The following is a 22,344-nucleotide window of genomic DNA, read 5'->3' as shown; positions in this document are numbered from 1 at the left end:
AACTAACTTGCAAACCAATGCATTGAAAATCCCTTCAGGCTTTGTTATGGAATTTCAATAGAAAGATTAAAGGATCACAAAAAGATAAGACAATTTTAGAGATGAGAAAGATAAGCTGTTATCAAGTTATCAAAACCCAGCCTTTAAGGCCACATGGTGCAGGAATTGACAAATAAACCAGTTAAACAGAATGAGTAGCCCATAAACACAGCCATACATCTATGCAAACTGTGGAAAAATTATTCATGAAATGAATCAAAGGTAATCAACATCAGGGAACAAAATAGATTTCTACCTCACTCATACCAAGATAACATCTAGTTGGATTAAACCCTAAAAACGTCCAGAACTTTAGAAATTTGAGAAATACAGTGAAATATCTTTATGAACTCTGTTAAGGGAAAACATATTAAAAGCACCAACTATATCTGATTAATATGACTATTGAAAAAATAACTTTTATGTAAAAAATGCTATAAACAAAGTGAAATGATTATCCATAGAGTAGTAGATATTTGCAAAATATACAACCAAAGTGGATGAGCACCTTGGATATGGATCATAAATGATAAATACAAAAAATGGTGAAGACAAAACACTGTAAACAGGCAACTCACATAAGAGAAAACCGTAATAAACATAAAAAAGGCACAACTTCAGGAGTTCCCATCGTGGTGCAGTGGTTAATGAATCCAACTGGGAACCATGAGGTTGCAGGTTCAATCCCTGCCCTTGCTCAGTGGGTTTACAATCCGGCGTTGCTGTGAGCTATGGTGTAGGTCGCAGACGTGGCTCAGATCCCGCATTGCTGTGGCTCTGGTGTAGGCCGGGGGCTACAGCTCTGATTCGACCCCTAGCCTGGGAACCTCCATATGCCCATATACTGTGGGAGCGGCCCAAAGAAATAGTAAAAAGACAAAAAAAAAAAAAAAAAAAAGGCACAACTTCACTAGTGATGAGGGACAAGCAGTACAACTGAACTCTCAGGGACTGGTAAAGATTTTCACGTCTGACAGAGCCACGTGGTGGGGGGGAGCTGTGCGGGAGCAAAGGAAAAAATGCTGGTGACAATGTAAACCACCACAATTACTTTGAGGACCAATCTGGATGGCATCTCATCATTCCAAAATGGTACATTCCTAAGAGCCAGCAATTCCTCTCCTAGAAGCTCCTTCCCGTGTGCACAAGGAGACCTGTGTAAACAGGCACTGCAGCTCTGAGTCTCAGAATGCAAACAACTACATATACACTAAGAGAAAAATTGGTTTTAAAAAAAATGAATACTGAGAGGTCCCGTCGTGGCTCAGTGGTTAACGAATCTGACTAGGAACCATGAGGTTGCGAGTTCGATCCCTGGTCTTGCTCAGTGGGTTAAGGATCTAGCGTTGCTGTGAGCTGTAGTGGAGGTTGCAGATGTGGCTTGGATCCGCATTGCTGTGGCTCTGGTGTAGGCCGTGGCTACAGCTCTGATTAGACCCCTAGCCTGGGAACCTCCACATGCCGCGGGTGCGGCCCTAGAAAAGGCAAAAAGACAAAGGAAAAAAAAAAAAAGAATACCGTGTAGCAGTTAAAAAGAATGGACTCTAGCTACATGTATTATTATCACAGAGGAATTTCAAAAACAGACTACGGAGGGGGACAAAGTAAAGGGCAGATTTATATGTACTGTATGTGGTTATAAGTTCAAATGTACATGCAAGGGAATTACCGCCTCCAACCTCGAGAAAACTGGCCTTTCGGGGAGGGAAGGGAAGCCAAGATACAAGGATAGGGAGTGGGAGTTAGGAACAGAAGCCAAGGGGCCACCAACTGTTTTTGAAATGTTTTGCTTCCTGGAAAATGTCTGAATCAGATGCGGCAAAATGTTAATTTATGTGAACCCTGTGGTCTTGGTGCACAGGCAATTACACTATCTGTTCTTCTTTCCCATGTGTTTGGCAAATGTCTTGCTAAAACATTTAGGAGTATCCAACGTGATAAGATATTTAAAGGCTCCAGCTTGGTGACTAACGCAAAATTAGCATTTCATTCACTTCAAGTTACCTTCCCTTTGCACACAAAATTTTAGATTTTAGCAGTATTTATGAAAACCTTTCTTTACTGGATTATCTCCTTTGTTTTTGCAAATGGACCACGCTGCACAGAGGGCAACCTTCTCCCAGTGATTTCCGACTCTCATTCTAGAATCAAATATTGGGGTGTGTTCTCTTGCACTGATGCCAAGGAGGCCCCAGTTTGCTTGGCTGAAAAACGAGAAAACCCGGAGAAGGAAGATCATATCTTCTCTCCCTCTTGGGGCTGTGGTGGTCCTGCTCCAGAATTCACTCATTTACTCAATTAAAAAAATACAGAGTGAGCTCTTATTTGTTCACATTCCTTTGTGAACGTAAGAAATGTCTCAGGGGAAGTTACTGACAGCAAGTTCATTACTAATTAAAAGACAATGAACACAGGTTTAAGCAAATACATTAAAAACCACTTCTATGACTCTTTCAAAGTAACCATAGGGACCACAGGCCTTTCTTGCCACTGCAAGAGTTTCCTGCAGCAGCAGCAGCAGCTCTTTTGGCGAAAGCGATAGTGGGGGCATGGAGGAGAGATTCCCCCCAGCTCTGATATCTGCTATCGGGAGCTGGCTCTGAGCTCTGCAGCTGCACTGCTTAGAGCAGTGGTTCTCTGCAAAGACGGTGGTTGATTTTCTCCTGGAGGAGCACTTGATAATGTCTGCCGACACGGCTGGTTATCACAACGGGGGGGGGGGTATGTGTCTGACATTTAGGAGGCAGAGGCCAGGGATGCTGCTTGACATTCTAAAATGCAGGAAACAGCCCCCACCCCCAAAACAAAGGACAATACTGCTCAGGATGTCTGCAGCATGCAGTTGAACACCCTGGTACATGGCAATGGCAATGTCCCCATAAGCCTCCACTCTCCAGAAGCTCAGAGCAGTGAATTAGCTCACCAGAGCTGTGACGATGGAAGGGGCACAGCTAGGGGCTCAAGCCCCATCTGCCTGACTCTGCCTTCAGGCAAACTTTCATTCTCACAAGGCCAGCTGTGAGCACAGCAGCGGATCACAATCACCCCATCAAAGCAAGGGCTGTCTACACCACCCGACAGCGGCTGAGGGCAAGGCAACCTCATCTGTCGCTTGTGGCTAAGCCCATTCTCTTTCTTTTCAAGGGTTCTCCCAAGAACCCTGCCGTGTGTGATGCCCCCCACCCCCCGACCAAGGCCCCCTGTGAAGAGTTAGTGAGTGAGGATAGAGACAGAACTGGTGGGGAAGAGGCACCTGGGAGAAGCAGGGGGGCAGGGAACGTGCCCTCCCCCACATCTGCTGACGCCTCCCTCTTACCTGATCGCACAGGGTCCCGATCAAGCCTTCTAGGTCCTGCTTCTCATGGAGGACCAACTGCTTCTCCTCATATTCCTGCTCCAGCTGCATCTCCAGCTGGTGGAGCTGTGGGCACAAACGGCAGACGCGGGCACAGGGTAAATGAACTCCATCCGAACAAACCCCACATGGGAGGGACCCTCCAGAGGACTTGGGAGGATGTGGAGGTCATGGCCTCTTGCTGGTCCCATAAAGGCTGACCTAGTAGTTGGGGGGGAGCATCTCTGTCTTAGAACTTGGAAGCCTAAACACTTGGGAGCCTGACAACTACCGGGAGGGCTGGCTGCTGACAAGGAGCCCTCTGCCATTCACTGTGAGGTCCCCACCCCCAGTTCCCTACCCATTTCCTAACAGGTGTTTGCGTCCTCCTCCATGATGACCTGGCTTGAGTGTTTACGAGTCTTGACACTCTGACTTTTTAAGACTCTGCACAACATTTTATCCTTTGTCTCTCCAAAATTCCTACATTTGAAATATTAACCCCAAATACAATATTATTAGGTGATGGGGGCTTTGGGAGATAGGGTTCCATGAGGTCATGAGGGTGGAGCCCCCAAGCTAGGATTAGTGCCTTTTAGGATGAGACACCAGGGACCTTTCCCTCCCTCCCTTCCTCCATGTCTGTCTGTCTGCCTCTCTCTCTCCCCTCCCTCTCTCTCCACTGCATGAGGACATAACGAGAAGGCAGCTGTCTATCTACAAGCCAGGAGCAGGGCCCTCCCCCTCCACCAAATCTGCCAGCACCTTGATTTTCGACTTCCCAGCCTCCAGAACTGGGAGAAATAAACATTTGTTGTTAAGATCCCCCACCCCGGAAATGTGCTTGGATTATGGGATGGAAATCCTGTAAAATTGGACTGTTATGATCATTATATAACTACAGATGTGATAAATTCATTTGAGTAATAAAAAAAAAAAAAAAGATCCCCACCCCATCTTCAATTCTGTTACAGCAGCCCAAACCGACTAAGACCTTTGGCTTCGAGCACCTCATTTAATTTATAACTGGCTCTGCTTTCTCCCAGCAAAGACAGGCATGCCCCGCTGGAGCGGAGGCCCACTATACCCGTGCCCTGCACGGCCTCTTCCCCACCAGCTTCCCTCACATGTGCTGTCTCACCTACTCCTCCCCCCTCTTCAACCTGTGCTGTCAATGACCCTACTTCACAGATGGGCAGACTGAGCCAGAGACGTTCTGAAGCACAGATTCCTAAGATAGTTGCTGCTGAGAACAGTTAGCAACCTGTCTCCTGACCCCGGCCCTTCTGCCCACACCACAGCCATCAGCATTCCCACCCAGGTTGCCAACAATTGATTTCCTGCCACGGTGAGAGACAGACAGAGCAGAGCAGTCATGAGGTGTGCAGTCAATGTTAGTATCTGTCATTGGAGAAAAACACCTTTCTCTGCCCTCACTCTCCCCCTGTATAAATCTGTCCACGGAAAAGTCTCGGGACAGCCTGGGTCACATCTTCACCTCATCAGGGTCCTGGCGCAGGGCACTCAGGATGCTCTGAGACACTCCTGGAATGCACTAGAAATTGTGCAACCTTCACCTGAGGGCACGTGGGCAGGGACTGGGGGCTTCCATCTCCTGACCCAGGGTGAGAAAAGCAGTACTGATGGATGGTCATTTCAAAAGAAAGTTCATTTCATAATTTTCTTTTAAGAGCGAGACACAGGAGGCACTCTGCTCACACCCGATTAAAATGAAGACTGCAAATGAGACATGTGTCTAAGGTGGAATGCTTTTAAGCCATTAAACATGTAAATTAGGTCTGAATTTACTGCCATGGAAGGAGGCCCAAGACGAGCTTCAGCGTGAAAATAGCAGGCTTCCGAGCAGCACAACCCCATTTAGGTAAAACGAAATCTCTACAAATATGCATGTGTGGGTACAATGAATGAGAGAAAAGAACATTTATAAAGAGTAATATTGACGGTGTCTTGGTAATAAGATTTCAAGGGTTTACTGCCCTCTTATGCACCATTTGAAATGTTTGCCAAGAGCTTGGATAAGATGTAATAAATTATCTGCAAGGCCAGTAGCCAGAAGGGACTGGTCCCCTTCTTGAAACATGTAAATCCTTACCCAAGGCATCAGTCACTTGGCATTACGGGCTCTTGGTAGAAATCTTGGGGTAATTATGCAGGACAGTTCCAGAGGCTTCTGGAAGTTCCAGGATTGTAGTTAAGATAGGTACTTCCACTCCAGCACCCTTGAAAGTCCTAGAAGGCTAAGGTCTCAGGTGGCTGCAGAGCCTGGCCCCAGGGCCTGGCACTCCCCCTGCCCCAAGGACAAGGCACCCAGGCTGGACCTGTGGGGAACCGGGGCACAGCTGAGCTTGCTGCTTACGTACCCGCTTCTGGCAGGACTGGCGCACATCCTCCAGCTCCTCCTCCTTGTCCTCGCGGTCCTTCTGGTGCAGCTGCTTCATCCGCTCGATCTCCAGCTCAAACCGCTGGCGGAGCTGGGGGCAGCAAGGACAGCGTGTGAGGGTGACCTACACCGACCGTGTCATCCTTAGCACTTGTCTGCCCCGCTCATCTCTGTGTTGATGGATGAAATTCAAGCATCCCCCAGCACGTAGGGAGAGTAGAAATGAAAGATGCATAGCCCAAATGCTGCCTCCACCCCTTCCTGTGGTCACAGCATGAGCCACTCATCATCATAGTCTTTGCCCCTGAGTTAAGATGTAACCTCAGAATCCTTCTTAACACCCTGAAGATAAAACGGATTTATCATATCTGGACCAGACATCAGGGGAGTATTTTTGGGGGGTGGGTGGATGAATGGACGGACAGTAGAATAAAAATTCACTTATGAAGATAGGAAAGCCTGGAGAGGAAGGTAATTTGCTAAAGTGTTACCTTGACAATCCACTTTGGCTCTGATTAGTTACCTTTCTCGGTAGAAAACAGCCTTCTTTAAGTGCATTTGTGAGAATTAAATGAAGTGACATGTGAAGCACTTAACACCATGTCTGCCACAAAAGTATTACTTTTTCTTTTCCCTATTATTTTGAAAGCAGAGAGAAAAAACTATCTCCTCCCTTCCTGGAAGCCTGACATAACTAAGAACCATGTTCCCAAGAAGGAGATGAGTTTTAAATGAGAACCTCCAAAACCCACTCAGAGCAGGAAAAGAGCCATGCCTGGTGTTTAAACTGTGCAGTTTCACATAAAATGGTCTAGAATTGGAGTAGAAGTCATGGGATCTGGCTCTAGTTCAAGATTTTATTTTCCTGATTTTCATGACTGAGAGACTGACCCACACACTCTCACATCTCAAGTTCTGTGACACATTAGAATTGCCTTATGTGGAAATTCCCGTAGTGGCTCAGCAGAAACGAATCTGACTAGTATCCATGAGGATGCAGGTTTGATCCCGGGCCTCACTCAGTGGGTTAAGGATCTGGTGTTGCCATGAGCTGTGGTGTAGGCTGGCAGCTAAAGCTCTGACTTGACCCCTAGCCTGGGAACCTCCATATGCCACAGGTGCAGCCCTAAACAAACAAACAAAAGAATTGCCTGATGCGTTTTTGTTTTGGGGGGATTTTTGTTTGTTTGTTTGTTTTGTTTTTGCTGTGCCTGTGACATGTGGAAGTTCCCGGGCCAGGGATAAAACCTGCGTCACAGCAGTGACCAGAGCCACAGCAGTGACAACACTGGATCCTTAACCCACTGCACCATAAGGGAACTCCACTTGATGCATTTTTTTTTTAATTTCAATTCAAGAGCTTTTCTCTAGGCCTGTTGGCATGGCTCTTTTTTTTTTTTTTTTTTTTTTTAATTTCAATTCAAGAGCTTTTCTCTAGGCCTGTTGGGTCAGGCTCTCTGGGGTACAGACCCCAAGAACCTAGCCTTTCAAACTTTCATGGCTTTGTACTCTCTGATGCTCTTGGTCACGGTGCAGCTCCGGAACACACCACGGCAGAAGGTTAGGCTGGAGAAACCATAACCCTCTGACCACTCACTGCATTGCCCAGCCCCTCTCAGCGAGCCTGCGGGAGGCTACAGCTGCTGCCCCCAACATGGACGTTCCGTTGAGAAAAAACACTTCTGGTCTTTTACAATCCTGAGGATATTCTCTACCATGCAGGACTGTGATGAAGAGGAAAAAGAACGGGGCACATCAGAGCCCCTGTTATAGTTCCCGGCAGAAAGCAGCTCACTTTAAATGCCAACTTCCCTTCGCGCCTCCTTTCAAATGACAGAGGTTATGGGAAGATAATCCAAAATGAGGAGCTTAAGCGAATAAATATAATATTTTTTTCATTTTTCGTCTAGCCTCTTGGACACTCCTGACGTCTGCAATACCATTTATGTCAAGCTTCTATGAGTTAACATAAAATTTCCTGGGGAAAGTACTACGTTGTAATCAATAAATATCTCCTGGATGTCTACAACAGCCTAGCACGGTAAGAGGTTATGGGTGAGGCTGCAGATGGCTGGAAATGTTGAGTCAGCCCGCTTTCTGTGTAAGTGGAGGGGGAAATGGGGAAGCTGCATTCACTCTGGGGTCCCTGCGGTCACAAGAGCACATTTCTGCTTCCAAGCACTGAGTGGTCCCCTGGTGGCATCTTCAAGAGTTAACGTCATTTTTCCAAGTGCTCACTTTAGCCTTGACCCTAAGCTTCATGTGATGCTGTTCCATCCCCTTAACCACCTGCACAGATATCCCACCTCCTTCATAAACCTTCCAGATTCAGAGCTGGGGTAGCGGTGGGGAAAAGCTGGAGGTTGAAAGGCTCTGCTCCCCCTTGTACAGCTGAGGAGACTGGAGTCTAGAGAAAATGGGGGCTTGACTAACGTCACATAGACCCCACCTAGATGCGACCAGCTTGCAGTTCCATAAATGCCACATGTCTTTCCAGCCTCCAGGCCTTTGCATGGGCTCTTCCCCTGCCTAGGACTCTCTTGGTCAGCCCACTCAGACTCCTCCTTCAGCTTTTAGCCTCAGTAAGCAACACTTGCTCCAGGAAGCCTTCCCTGACTGTCCCAAACCTGCTCCCCAAACCAAGTTACACTTTCCCATAACATTCAGCATGACTGTAAACTTCAGAAGAGCAGAGACTTTATCTGTCTTATTTACAGGTGCATCCATAGCAACCACCAGGTGCCCATCACACAGTATGTACTTTATATACGTGAGTTTGAGTAGAGCAGCTGTTTTCTGCACTGCTCCAGACTGTGCCCCCTCTCCTGTCACTCACATCTCCATACTCAGCAGACTCAATCCCCAGGGAGGGGGCATGAGGGAGAAGCAAGGGCCAGCCCCCAGCATGCCCCACCTCCCTTCCCACTTCACCAGAGCTGAGTTCATCTGCTTTACATATTCATGCTGCCCAGTCAGATGTTCTTGAAAAAGGAGTCCCAACTTAAACCACTTCAAGGAGTTCCTGTCATGGCTCAGCAGAAACAAATCTGACTAGTATCCATGAGGATGTGGGTTTGATCCCTCGCCTCACTCAGTGGGTTAAGGATCTGGCACTGCTGTGAGCTTGGTGTAGGTCACAGATGCAGCTCGGATCCTGCGTTGCTGTGGCTGTGGTGTAGGCCAGTGGCTACAGCTCTGATTCAGCCCCTAGCCTGGGAACCTCTATATGCATAGATGTGACCCTAAAAAGACAAACAAACAAACAAAACACTTCACAATAATTATCCCTTAGGAAATCCCACATGAGAAATTTCTTGAGAATTAAGCATCAAGAAAAGCCTTGCTTCCCCTTGAAGAACTGGCTTGTCTTTACTTTGGGGATAATAAAAAGCTTATAATGCATGTTTCCTTTTTCTCTCTGGACACCAGGAATTTTAGAGCTAGAAGGACTAAGTGTGTAAGATCGCATGTTCTCCGCGTCTGCATGTTAATTAATCATCCCATCCTTCCGATTTTAATTTATGTTTTTCTGGTTGGGCTTAGTTTTATTTTTTTCTTTTTATTATGCATACATCTTATAATCTGCCTTGAATTCTTTGTGGAATGAGTTGGGCATAAAAACAAACAAGCAGACAAATGAAGTATTCATTCGATGCTTCATCGAGGGGGTTGGTATTTGATTCCTGCCTTATTACCCTTAGTTATCCTTCATTTTCCAGTCTTCCCAGAGGCCACGCACAGAGCTGTGCAGAGCACAGGTATTCTAGGCACCGTGGCATCAGATCACGCAGGCTCCAAATCCTGCCCCTGCCACCTTCGCCTCGTCTCTGAGCCTCAGCTTCCACAGCTGTGAAGTGGGGAGGATGCTCAGGTCTCAGCGCATGACGTTCTTGTGGAGACCCGTGAGTGTATGTGAGGAGAGCTGTGGGCTTAAGGCTGCTACACAGACAGTGCTCAATAAATATCAGACCTTGGGTTGATAGTTCTTTCTTGAGGACCAACTGTGTACCTGGCTGAGGCTGTGTGCCTGGGATGAGTCCCAGGCTCTTGGGATGCCCTGATAAGCAAGTTCAACCAAAAAATCCTACCTTCCTATAACTCACATCCTAATGTGGGAGAGAAGCCTTGAGCACATTTTTAAAAACACATCGAATATAATGGCAGATGCTATGAAGAAGAACCGATGGGCTCAGGATGTGGAAAGTGAATGTGGCATGGAGGTGGGGCTGTTTTCAAGAAGGAGATCAGGGCAAGCGTCTCTGAGGAGGTGACAGTGACCCTCTCAGAGTGATAGGAGTGAGCTAGATCGTGAAAGATCTGAATGTGGGACTGAGGAGCTTTGAGGTTCTCTGGGGTACTAGGGTGCCACAGAAGAATGAGGAGCCCCTGAGTGAGGCCTATGTCATACTTCAGTGACAACCTTCTACTAGAGTCAGCAGGGGCCAGGGCATCACTCTGACAGGACTTTCCTACCTGTTCCAGCTGCTTGATGGTATTTTCCTGCTGGTTCTGGATTTTCTCTCGCTCAAGAGCGCTGGACTCCAGCTTCCAGAGCCTCTCCTTCAAGCCAGCGATGCCATTTTCCCCCAGAGAGGGCGAGGCCAGCAGCTCCTGCTTATGGGCCTGCAGCATCTCCACCTCCTGCTTCAACTGCAAGGTTTCTTGCTCCTTTTGCTAAGGGGACAAAGCGGGCAAAGACCTGGAGTCAGTGACCCTATTCCTGTGCCCCAGGATCCCTCTACAACCTGGAAACCTTGCTTTCTCCACCTGGGCCTCGCAGCTCCTCACCACCCCCTGTGGGACCCCTCAGGCCCAGGCTGGCAGGGGTGGAGAATATGTGGGAAGCAAGGACCCTGCCCCACAGGCTTGACTTCAAAGCACAAGGAGGAAGTATTGGCCCCATTTGAAAGCTGGCAGCTGCCAAGGCCAGGCCCGAGATGTTGGAGCAGGGAGGCCAAGTGGCCAGAAATGACTCTTCCAGGTTAGAAAGTCAGCCCAAGGGTCAAAGAAGTCTGGGCTAGATCCTGAGGGAGCTGCATTCAGGGCTAAAGGTTTAGAGGCTCTCCTGGGGTACTAGGGAGCCACTGCAGGCTGAGGAGTAGCCGAGTGAGGTGCCTCTGCCATATTTTCATGAAACCCCTCTGCACTGGAGCCTGCAGGGTACGAGCCCTGCCCTAGCTGGGTCTACAGCTACCTCATCCTCCTGTGCTGAGCTCTCACCATCCCCACCTCCCCCTACCAGGTGGCACTTTGGGACCCACGCTGGTCCTGGAGCTAGGGAGGGCTGATTATCCATCCACAGCTTGTTTATGAAGGTGCTGGGCTCCAAGACACCAGTGGGCTGGCAGACCAGGGCACCCACATGGAGCTCCCTCTCCTCCAGCCTTGCAGCAGGCGTACGGGGGTTCCCCAAGACCCAGCAACAAGAGCCAGGGTGGAGCTGAGCCCCCAGCCCTCACCTTCAAGTGCTGCTGAAGGCTGCCCAGCTCGCACCGGACGCTGGTGTTCTCCTGGGCCAATCTCTCGCGGAGACCCTTCTCAAACACCGACTCCCCCAGGGCCTGGGCCAGCTGTGCGTCAAACCTGTCCAAGCAGAACACGGGTCATGGCACTGAGGCAGGTGCACCTGGGGTGGAAGGGGAGGCTGGAGAGAGGCAGTTAGCTTGCAGAAAACTGTTAGAGAGGCTGGGGGGTGGGGGGATTCAATGGTGGGGGTCTGCTCTATGCTTGTATATAAGACTGTGGCTATGGGGTGGGAATCACAAATGCCAGAGGATTTATGGAGAGATTCTGTAGAAATACTGGATCCTTATTAAAAACGGGATGAAAATACATCAACAAAAATAAGAACAGAATAAAACTATTTACAAATAGAGAAAAAGAACAAAAAATATCAGGATATAGAGAAAAAGCTAATCTATCAGATTTGCCAATATATGCCAAGGACCTTTAGTTCTGCGGGGCCCCCTTTGGTATCATGCTCATTGACTGTGAGCCAGTTCAACACTTCCCACGTACAGGATGCTGTGGGGCTTATGTGCTCAGAGGCCATGGTAGCGCATGGTTACTGCTCATAGAATGCTGGGCAGTGATCCACTCCCTCTTGTCTTCATTTGTCTCCTAAGCAGAAACTCAAAGTCTTGACAGCCCCACTGAGGCCCACTTGCCCCTTCATGATGGTGACCACTGGGACATAAGGCATTCCTGGACTGGACATCAATCCACATGGTTGTCTCAGCAGAGGGCTATCCCTATCACAGGTGAGGAAGCCAGCAGAGGGCTCTGCCAGGCCTCAACAGGATGTGACTTTGGTCACTTGCCCTCAGGCTACGCAGAAAGGCTACCTGCTCCAGGGAACTTGGTGTTGCCAGAATAACTGAACTGGGTGTGGAGTTTTAGTCTTGGCGAGAAGGTCTCCCTTGTAACAAGATTATCCAATGTCCTTTAATACTAGATGGTCATTCAAAGCCTCAAGACTCCAACTATGGGTCACAGGAGGGAGCTCTACTATTGGAAGGGCCTAGGAGCTTTCTGATTGGCTGTTGGTGACATCATTCAAGAGGTACTATTGGCTGCCTCTGAATGGCAATATTGTGATGATGACAATGATCCAGCAGGTCCCAAGGGCCAGGCTCTGAGCCAGGGCCCATGGAGTCCCTATAACAATTCGTAGGAAACACGTCATAACCATTTTACAGAAGAGAAAATCAAAGTTCAGACAGGTGGTGTGATTCTGCCAAAATTCTGAAGTGGGTTTGAGCCAGCTTCTCGCTGACTTAGCTGGCCTCACCATCAAGCATCTCATCTTAGTGGCTCATGCCCTGGGCCAGGAGGGAAAGACAGCAGTGGAGGCCAGACAGTGATGGTTTAAAGGAGTCCTTAGTGGGCCACCTGATGCCAAAGAATGGCTCCTACAGACTGTAACTTTTGGAACACAATGATCAGCCCACTGCCTGAGGCCTCAGGGACTCACTCACACCCTTCGCCCCACTAGGAGTGGGCCTGGGGTCCAGACTCCCATGGCTCCAGCACAGGCCTTATCCCTGTGGAAGGAAGCAGGCTGGGAGCTCCATCAGCCCTAAGAACCCTTGAGTAACCATGGCAACAAGAAGCCAATCCCAAATGGAACCATTCTGGGCCACTCTGCACTTAGAAGCTCAGCTGGGAGACAGAGAACTCTCTCAGCATGGACTTGTTACTCCATCCAGAGCCCAGCAAATGAAGGAAGCAGCTGCATCCACCAGCTGATTAAACTCAAAGAGGTGAGAAGAAGTATCACTGCCTTCTAGACCTCTCCCTCTGCGCAGGCATTCTCCTGAATTTCTGCCGTTAGACAGAGACTTTGACCTCTCTCACAGGCTCCCTGCTAAAATGCTAGTATACCTAGAAGGATAAGGGCTGCTGTGGGCAATTAGCATCAAAGCATAAATAAACTTCTGCTAAGAGATGGTCATGGAACAGAGGGCATCCCAGGGCAGGAAAGTCTTAGAGAAAGAAATGTAAGTATGATGAAATGGGCAATTTCTGGGGCCAGCACGGAGAGGTTCTGCAATGAAGGATTCTGCCCAAGGGGGCTGGTCAGGGAGTGACCAGAGAGATGGAATTTTCTGGCTGCACAAACTCCAAGGGCAGACATCCTCCCCACCCCATCACTCCATCAGGCCTCTCCAAAGAGGAGTGGAACCCACAGATATGGACTGGGTTGTCACAGCTGGCAGAAACCCACCTCCTAACTTTCACTGGAGTCTGGCAGAGCACCTGCTTGAAATATCAGTCACTGGCCCAGAGAGGTAGTGTCACTTGACAAGGTCACACAGGAGATGACCAAGGTGAGACTAAACCATTTCCCCACGGCAATGACAGGGTTTAGCCAGGGCATCCATGGGCAACAGGAAAAAGAAACAGTCAGATAACAACAAGAAGAAAAGGAACTTCCCTTTGGGGCATGCTAATAACCCCCCCAAAACATTTATACAAAGAAGCCAGTTCAGGGAAGCTCAAAGATAAACAAAACAATATTTAATGCAGATCCAGTTCAAAATCCGTGCCACTCCTAGGGAAATACAACTCAGCTTGCTACCTCTTGGAAAAGTGGTGTCCTCAGCAAAACCACATTCTGGTACACACAGCAAGGTTTTTCTCTATTTTTATCCTGGATTTTCTAAAAGAGGCTGTGTTTCATCTATTTGCCTCCTAGGAAGTTTCCACTGGGGCTTGTCTAGCTCAAAGCAGGACCCCCTGCACAACTTTTCCTCCACCGAGTAAACTGAAGAGCTTTGGACACAGCTGAGGAGTCTGGGGATGGAGCAACACAGGAGTTCCCGGTGTGAACTTGGGTTCCAGTCTAGGCTCCACCAACAGGGAGCTGTGAGCTATGACGACACCGGCCAGGAAAGCAAGCTTGGGAACCAGTGTGCGGCTTTAGGACTAGCCTCTTGTTTGTGTATAACGTCCGGTCCCTGCCAGAACTGTTCACGTGGGCTGAGCGTCTAAACCCTAAATGAAAAGGCCAGTGACTCAAGCTTTTGACCACGGGAGGGGAATTGGAATTCAGTCCCCCTGGATATACCAACTGTAACATCTAGCCTTCACCACCAGGGGGCGTTCTGCCAAAGGATCAAAATCAGGCAGAGGCGGGTTGACTCATTTATCCAAGGTCACGCAACTAGAAATGAGGCACCACTGGGACTTGAACCAGTAGTTGCACCCCTAACCACCATGCTGGGCTGCCTCTGCCTTCCACAACAAACTCTTCACTTGATAAATGGGGATGTTGAGGCCCTGAGAGGCCAAAGAAGTTCCCCAAGTCACATGGTGGTAGAGCAGAGACTGGCTAACAGAAAAGAATGATTTCTTGCTGGATTCTTGGCAGAACCACATAAGAATGTATGACGGGAGAGAGGGGAACTTAAGGCAGAACAAGGAGGTTAAGCTCCATGGATGAACAGCCTGGCTCAGGAAGAGACCACGGTGCCCAGGCGGCCCACCCCGCACCCAGGCAGCCATCTGGAACTCCACTTACTTCTTCTGCTTCCTCTCCAGCTCGCGGTTTCGGCTCTGCTGGCTCTCCAGCAAGAAGCGGGTGTCCTCCAGGTCACAGGTCAGACGGAGGCACTTCCTCTTCAGCTGCTGAGCTGCTGTCTTGGCCCCATCATAAGCCCTCTGCAGCTCCCCGAGCTGTTGGGAGGAGCAGAACCAATCAGCCGGCTGCATGGTTGCTGAGGGCTCCCTGCTTTCTAGTTCAGGCAGCTACCCTTTGCAGGGTGAGTGCAATGAAAAGAGAACAGGCACTGGGGCTGGAGAGTCCCTGTCCTGACCACTTTCCACCTGTGTCACTGTGAGGAACTGCTTCTCTGGGGAAAATGGGGGGAGCAGTATCGACCATTCTTGTAGCTTTCTGAATTTTCCTGCCCCCAGATCCTTCCCAAGCCTGCCTCAACTGGATACCTGAGTACCATGAGTAACTACTATCCTCATCAGTTGGCACAAACTGGGGAGCTGTGTGAGGACTAGCCATGAAGTGGCCAGAACCGCACACTGAGAAAATCTAACCGGGAAACCCAAGAAACAGGATCTAAGGCTAGGGCAGTAAATGCACTTTCGACAGGCTGATTGCCACAGTCACGTGCAGCTGTAAACAAACAAAACAGCCAAGGCTCTTGCATCTTTCCACAGGAAATACCTCCCAAGTGTCCTAGTTTAGATCTGGGAGCGAGTGCAGCTCAGCACACTCGCTTTGAAGAAATGGCCTCATTAAAGAATTGCTTTAAATAAGCAAAACGCTGAGTTAATGAAGCCTGTAATTCTAAATTCAGTATTTGAAGGCAAATGGGATGTTTTCTTATATTCTGCTGCTCAGAAAAGGTTGCCGTTTTATTACTTTTTAATGTAGCATGAATATCCCTCCTTCCTTGGAGAGATTGACCCAACTTTCTAATTTGTTATGAAAGAACAGGGCTGCTCCCCTGCGGCTGGCCGGCTCTGCCAATCTACAGCCCAGGGTATCTCCTGAGGATCACAATACGACGTCCGTCTCAGAAGTGACCACTAAAACCATGGCCACTGAGCCTCACTTCCATTGTTTATATAACCCCATGGGATTGAAGCCTGGTCCAGCTCTACAAGTTGATTACAGGGCAGTTTTCTTTCACAATGAGAAGATATATAACAGGGGGACAGGCAAATAGAACCTCAGCTCTTCTCGTGCTTACCTCTAAGGGGAACACCAAGAAGAAAGCAGATAATTACAATACAGCATGATGAGGCTTATGTCTGGGGAAACAATTTAGGGGACACCCAACCCATCTGTGTCAGGGAAGACTTTCTGGGGGGAGGGACATTTACACTGAGATCTTACAGTTAGTTGCCCATATCTAGGTAAGGGAGAAAGAGAAGGTTCTAGGAAGAGGAAATAGCATATACAAAGCCCCAAAGATGAGAAAGAATAAGCTTTTGGAAAGGTGGAAAAAAAAAAACAAAAAGCATGCAATGGAACAGAATAGAGAGGCCAGAAATAGACCCACAGAAATATAGTCAGCAGATCTTTCACAAAAGGGCAAATGCTATATACAATGGAGCAAAGACAGTCTTTTCAACAAATGGTGCCAGAATGACTTGACATTCACATGCAAAAGAATGAATCCAGACAAAGACTTTACACAAAAATTAACTCAAATGGAGACCTAAATGTAAAATGCAAAATTATTAAGTTCCTAGAAGATAACAAAAGAGAAAACCTTGATGTCCCTGGGTTTGGCAATGACTTTTTAGATATGACACCAAAGGCATGACCCATGAAGGGAAGAATTTATAAGCTGGACTTGATTAAAATTAAAAATTTCTGCTCTGCCATAGACACTATCAAGAGAGTGTAAAGCCACAGAAAGGGAGAAAAAATGTTTGCAAAAGACAAATCTGAAGAAGAACATATCCAAAATACAAATAACTTTGAAAACTCAACAATCAGAAAACAAAGAGCTCAATTAAAAAATAGGCCAAAGACCTTGGAGTTCCCGTCGTGGTTAACAAATCTGACTAGGAACCACGAGGTTGCATGTTCGATCCCTAGCCTCGCTCAGTGGGTTAAGGATCCAGCATTGCATACATGGCTTGGATCTGGTGTTGCTTTGGCTCTGGCGCAGGCCAGTGGCTACAGCTCCAATTAGACCCTAGCCTGGGAACCTCCATATGTCTTGGGTGCGGCCCTAGAAAAGACAAAAAAAAAAAAAAATAGGCCAAAGACCTTAACAGATACTTCACCAAAGAAGATAACAGGTGGCAAATAACAATATGAAAATATGCTCCACATCAAATATCATCAGGAATTGCACATTAAAACAACAAGATAGTACCCCACACCTACTAGAGGGGCTAAAATTCAAACACTGCCAATACCAAATGCTGACGAGGATATGGAGTAACACTGGTGGTGGGAATGGAAAATGGTGTAGCCACTTTAAGAGACAGTTTGATGGATTCTTACAAAACTAAACATACTCGTACCATATGATCCAGTGACTATGCACCTTAGTATTTGCCCAAAGGCACTGAATATTTATGTCCACATAAAAACCTACACCTGGACATTTACTGCAACTTTATTCACAACTGCCAAAACATGGAAGCAAATGAGATGAATGAATAAATGAACTGTAATACATCCAGACGATGGAATATGACTTAGAGCTAAACAGAAATGATCTATAGACTGGTTAGCATGTAAACGAGAAGTGGTTGGAGACAAAGCAAAATAATCAGAGGCTAAACTATCACTACTTCATCTAGAAATGCTAGACAAGGTTACACTGTATTTGTGATGTTCTGCTGCACTCTCAAGAAAGAAAGGGAAACTGGGAGGGGGTCAGAAATGCAGAGGTCACAAAAAAGGAGCAGTAATAATAAATGCTGACACTATGGCAGCCAGGGGTGGGAGAAGAAGAGCAGCAGAAAGATCCAGAAATATCTCTAAGGATAAAGGCTGTGTTCAAATGCCCAGAGAGAGAGAGACAGAAGACAAGGCCTTGGCCCCATGGAAGATGGGGCTTAGAAAGAAGAGCCCTGCACTAAGCCAGGCCCCTCAAGGGGCTCACCTCAGGGAGGGGGGCAAGAAAAGCTCCACTCACTGGCCTGGAAGCTGGTCAGGAGGCTTGCTGCCCCTCTGGCTCTGTGGGGTTGGGGAGAAAGATTTCTCACAAGAAATCAAAACCCCAGGCCTGTGCCCCATGTGGGTTTAGAGCTCAAATTGACACTTTGCGCATGCTGCAAAAATCTGAAATGCAGAATTCAGCAGAACCTCGGGGATGGCTGCAGAAAAAAAAAAAAAAAAGTGCAAAAGTGCTTCTTCCACAGGAACACATCCACAGCCTTGTAAACTCTGGACTTGCTTTAAAATCAACAAAGAAGTTTTTGAAAGTTTTATAAGTAAGATCAACTCACAATAAAAAAAAAAAAAAAAGCTAAATACACATAAAATCTCATCATGCGAGTCAGAAGGGAGACAAAAGGAATACCCACAATGCAGACTACTTGGGGCTGGTGCATGGGAGTTGTGGGAGTCGAGGGCCTGGGGAAGGTGAGCTACAAAACTGACAAAACACAAAGGGAGACAGTCCCCAGAGGCAGTCAGTGTAACCTGTGGTAACAGAACAACCTGCAGGAGATGCTGAAGTCTCTTGGCTGCAGCGTGGCAGGTGGTTGAGGGAAGAGGCTGAAAGCAAGGAGACCAGTTAGGAGGCCGCTGCACTGGTCTAGATGAGAGATGGAGGCAGGTGGCAGGTTAGAAGAGAGGGGATGTGGATGGATACCATTCACCTATTCTAAGAGCGTTTTACAATTATTTAATAGACAGGAAATCTGAGGCCCAAGAGGTAAAAGTGATGTCCACAAGGTCAAAGTAGAAAGGAAGCTGGAAGTCGGATATCCTGAGTTGGACCACAGTGTAGAACACTCGCATGGAGAAAACCATTTCCCAGATCCCACAGCCCCCCGCAGGTGTAATATCAGTGGAGGCAGAAAAACATGACTCCGGTGAGGCCCACTCCCCACGCCTGGGTTTGGCCGACCCCTAGAGTGGAGGCAAGGCCTGGCCCGTCTCCTCCCTCTTACCTTCTGCTCCAGCTCTTTCCTAGATGTCAGCTCCGAGTCCAGCCTCTCCTCGGACTGCTGGAGACGCTTCCTGAGAAACTCGTTCTCCATCTGAGCACAGTCGAAGCGCAGCTGCCACTCATCTGTTTAAGAGAGTCAGAGAGGCCAGGATGGAAGGCTCGAGAATGAGGGCGGTTCCCCGCCACAGCCTTAGCTCTTTGGGCCCAGCCTCACAGTGTTCATAGAGCCCCTGAGCCTCAACCTTGGACTTCAGATTAGGAAGGCCCACTTTAAGTCTAAGCTTAAAAACACCACTTCCTCCAGGCAGCCTGCCCTGACCACCTCCAGGTGTCTAAAGTTACTGACTGCTCGCTATTTTAAGCTTGTTTTATATTGCTCCCCTTCTCTACAAGGGTGCACATGCCTTTTTGCCCCCCAAGGAAATGCCATAATTTTTGAGAGTAGAGGAGCTGTTTTAGTCATTTGTGGGCTTTCCACACCCCCTAGAAGAGTCCCCTTCACACAGAAGTTTCTCCCTACATGGTAATATGAGTTCTCCAACCAGAGTCAGCCTACTGACCAAGCACACTGGGTGACAGAGTATGTGATCAGTGACTATTGGTGGCATTAACAAATATATCACTGAGCAATAACTACAGTGTCTACTAAATGCAGCGTAAGAGGGAGAGACTAATCCCAAGACATCTCTCTGTAACAAGAGAACAATCCCTGGATTTGGTAAAAACTTAAAAATATCATTTGCTGGTGTGATAAAAACTGCTTGGCTGAATAGAATGGGCTAGTATAGGTTGTGATATCTTTTGACTGAATATCAACAGAGTAGTGTCTGTCCTTTAAGGCAATGGAGACATGGAGAACACTGCACAAATGGTCAGTTTGTGCATAGCGACCACCCATCTCTCCATCCATTCATCCACTCACTCACTGAGCACACGCCTCCACACCAGGCACTAGGGATAATGAAACCAGTAAGAGACCATTCTGTCTTCCAGAAGTATCTACTGGTGGAGACAAGCATGCAAAAAGGCCACTTCAAAGGAGCGTGACCAGGACTCTCATTAAGGAAGCTTAGGGAAATCTGAAAGGGAACTCAAATGCATAAGGGCAGCAAACTCAGTTTAGTTCATGATTGTGTAGCAGGACTTGCCACAATGCCCTGGATAACGTTCACCAGCTAGGTGGGTGGATGGAGGATAGGGTGTATGCATAGGTGCGTAATGGAGGGATGGATGATAACACTGAGGTCTTGCAGGCGGTGATCCCAACAGGGACTCTAACATAACTAACCCTAACAGAAGGATGAGATAACTCTAAGAAGTTAGAGTTTGTTCAAGTTTCCATCTGGGGAAATAATATCCTGGTAGGAAAGGAATCCTAACTCCCCACCAGGAAAAAAAATCTCATGTAGAAAACAGCATGGCCTGCAGGAGGAAGGAGCAGCCCACAGCATTTCTGCAGTGGCCTGTGCGCTCAGTGCTGTGCTGGACAGAGGAGAGGCACGTGGGCCACGTGAACAGATGAGGAAACTGGTCTCCATCCTTCAAGGCTGATTTGCACCTCCAACCTCCCTCCCCATGAATGCCGGTCTTAACCAGTACATGAAATGAGCCTTTCCTTATCCAGCCACATCTTTCCTGGCTTTGACCTCCCATCCAGAGTGCCAGGTTCTGGAAAGGAGGGCCCGACTAAAGTTCTTCTGTAACACCCCTCCACACCAGCCCCGCAGACTCCAGCTCCATGCTGGATGCATACCATAAAAGGTTCTCTTTAAATACTTAACCATGCATAGTGGGAAAGCATATATATTTTTAATAATTTATACTCTAGCTTGATCCATCGAGGAGGCTGTGGCAGCACTGCAGTGGTGTGATTAAAGTGTTTTATTGCTTCTTTCAACTTTCCTGTATTTTAGAAATTTTTCTATAATGAGTATGTATTACTTTCAAAATGAAAAACAAAATATTTGTGGACTGGCTGCCTGGAATGAGCATCCTGATCTGAAAGCCTGCACGATGTGGTGACTAATGTGCAGGCCCCCCCACCCCCCTGCCACCATCCACCTCCCCAGGAAAACATCTTTCCCTGGGAAAACAAATGGCAGGCAAGTGCCATTTAGACATAAATCACAGGCAGGAGGAAACTGAGGCCGATATTCTTCTGGGGAAAGGGTGCTGGTTCCCCACTCCCTGCTCAGACCCTACCTTGCTGGGTCTCTTGTATCTGAGAACCTCAGAATCCTCTGGGTAACCTCCCTGGTAAGGCCACTCCAGGGGTGGCCAGGAGGAGTGGATGATGAGAGTGGTGCTGGAGGCAAATGCGCCTGGTCTCTTGCCGCCACCTCCTGACCTCTGTCCTCTGAGCATCCCTGACATTTCTACGGCATCGACTCTCTGGGGGCCACTGAAGGAATGATGTCAACGTTTTATAAAAGCTGACACACACACTGGGAATGCTTCTCAGCTGACTCATTTCAACTGGAGAAAGGAGGTGACAGAGACGTCACCCTGCCCATGCAGCTGTGAGATGTGAGTCTCCAGGCAACCACCCGAGACGGGCACCACCAGAAATCCCTGACTCCGCCGAGCACATCTCTCACTGGGCAGTTCAGGGGTCCTCCCCTCACTCCATTCATTCAATAACTGCTGAGTACCTGACATCACTTTTAACTAACCCAAACAGAAGGACGGGACAGGGGCAGTCTGCTCCACAGGAGATGAGTAGGGATAATGATCCCACTAATAAGAACACTGGAAATAATGATAAAGTAACTAACAGCTATTCAGCATTCCGAACCACGCTCGTGGCCTAAATACTTTTCATTCATCATCTATGGCTACATCCACTTGAAAGATGAGAAAACTGAGGCGTGATAATTTCTTTGCCCAAAGGCACCCAGCTAATAAGCAATGGAGTCTAGATTCAAATCCTGTAAATTTCACTTTTAACCACTGAACTGTCTTCCTCAACCTTTATATTAAAAACATCCGTATAAATATAAGTATGCCTTGCCCATTCATAGAACCACTCTTTTTTAAAAAGTCATTCTTGGAATTCGCACTGAGGCACATTGAGTTAAGAATCCAACAGTAGTGGCTCAGCGGTTAATGAACCCGACTAGTATCCATGAGGATGCGGGTTCGATCCCTGACCTGGCTCAGTGGGTTAGGGATCCAGCATTGCCGTGAGCTGTGGTGTAGGTCGAAGACGTGGCTCAGATCTTGAGTGGCTGTGGCTGTGATATGAGCCAGCAGCTACAACTCTGATTTGACCCCTAGCCTGGCAATGCCACAGGTATAGCCCTCAAAAGACAAAAAAAAAAAAAAAAAAGAATCCAACTGCAGCGGCTTGGGTAGCGGAGGTGCGGGTTTGATGCCTGGCCTGGTACAGTGGGTTAAAGGATCTGGTGTTGCCACAGCTGTGGCGTAGGTCAATTCCTGGCCTGGGAACTTCCGTATGCCTAAGGAGC

The 22,344-nt window shown here is 47.9% G+C and overlaps 1 protein-coding gene across 1 annotated transcript in view; it reads right to left on the bottom strand.

Moving 5' to 3' along the window:
• MYO18B (myosin XVIIIB) overlaps positions 1–22,344 on the bottom strand; it is a 219,907-nt gene that overhangs the window by 95,075 nt on the left and 102,488 nt on the right. The window contains 6 exon segments of the mRNA XM_021073682.1: positions 3,356–3,460; positions 5,755–5,865; positions 10,248–10,448; positions 11,234–11,357; positions 14,797–14,951; positions 18,879–19,000. Of these exon segments, the coding sequence (XP_020929341.1) occupies positions 3,356–3,460; positions 5,755–5,865; positions 10,248–10,448; positions 11,234–11,357; positions 14,797–14,951; positions 18,879–19,000 (818 nt within the window).

Source organism: Sus scrofa, chromosome 14, assembly GCF_000003025.6.
Source record: "Sus scrofa isolate TJ Tabasco breed Duroc chromosome 14, Sscrofa11.1, whole genome shotgun sequence".
Taxonomy (NCBI): domain Eukaryota; kingdom Metazoa; phylum Chordata; class Mammalia; order Artiodactyla; family Suidae; genus Sus; species Sus scrofa.
This window is presented reverse-complemented; position numbering and strand designations above follow the sequence as displayed.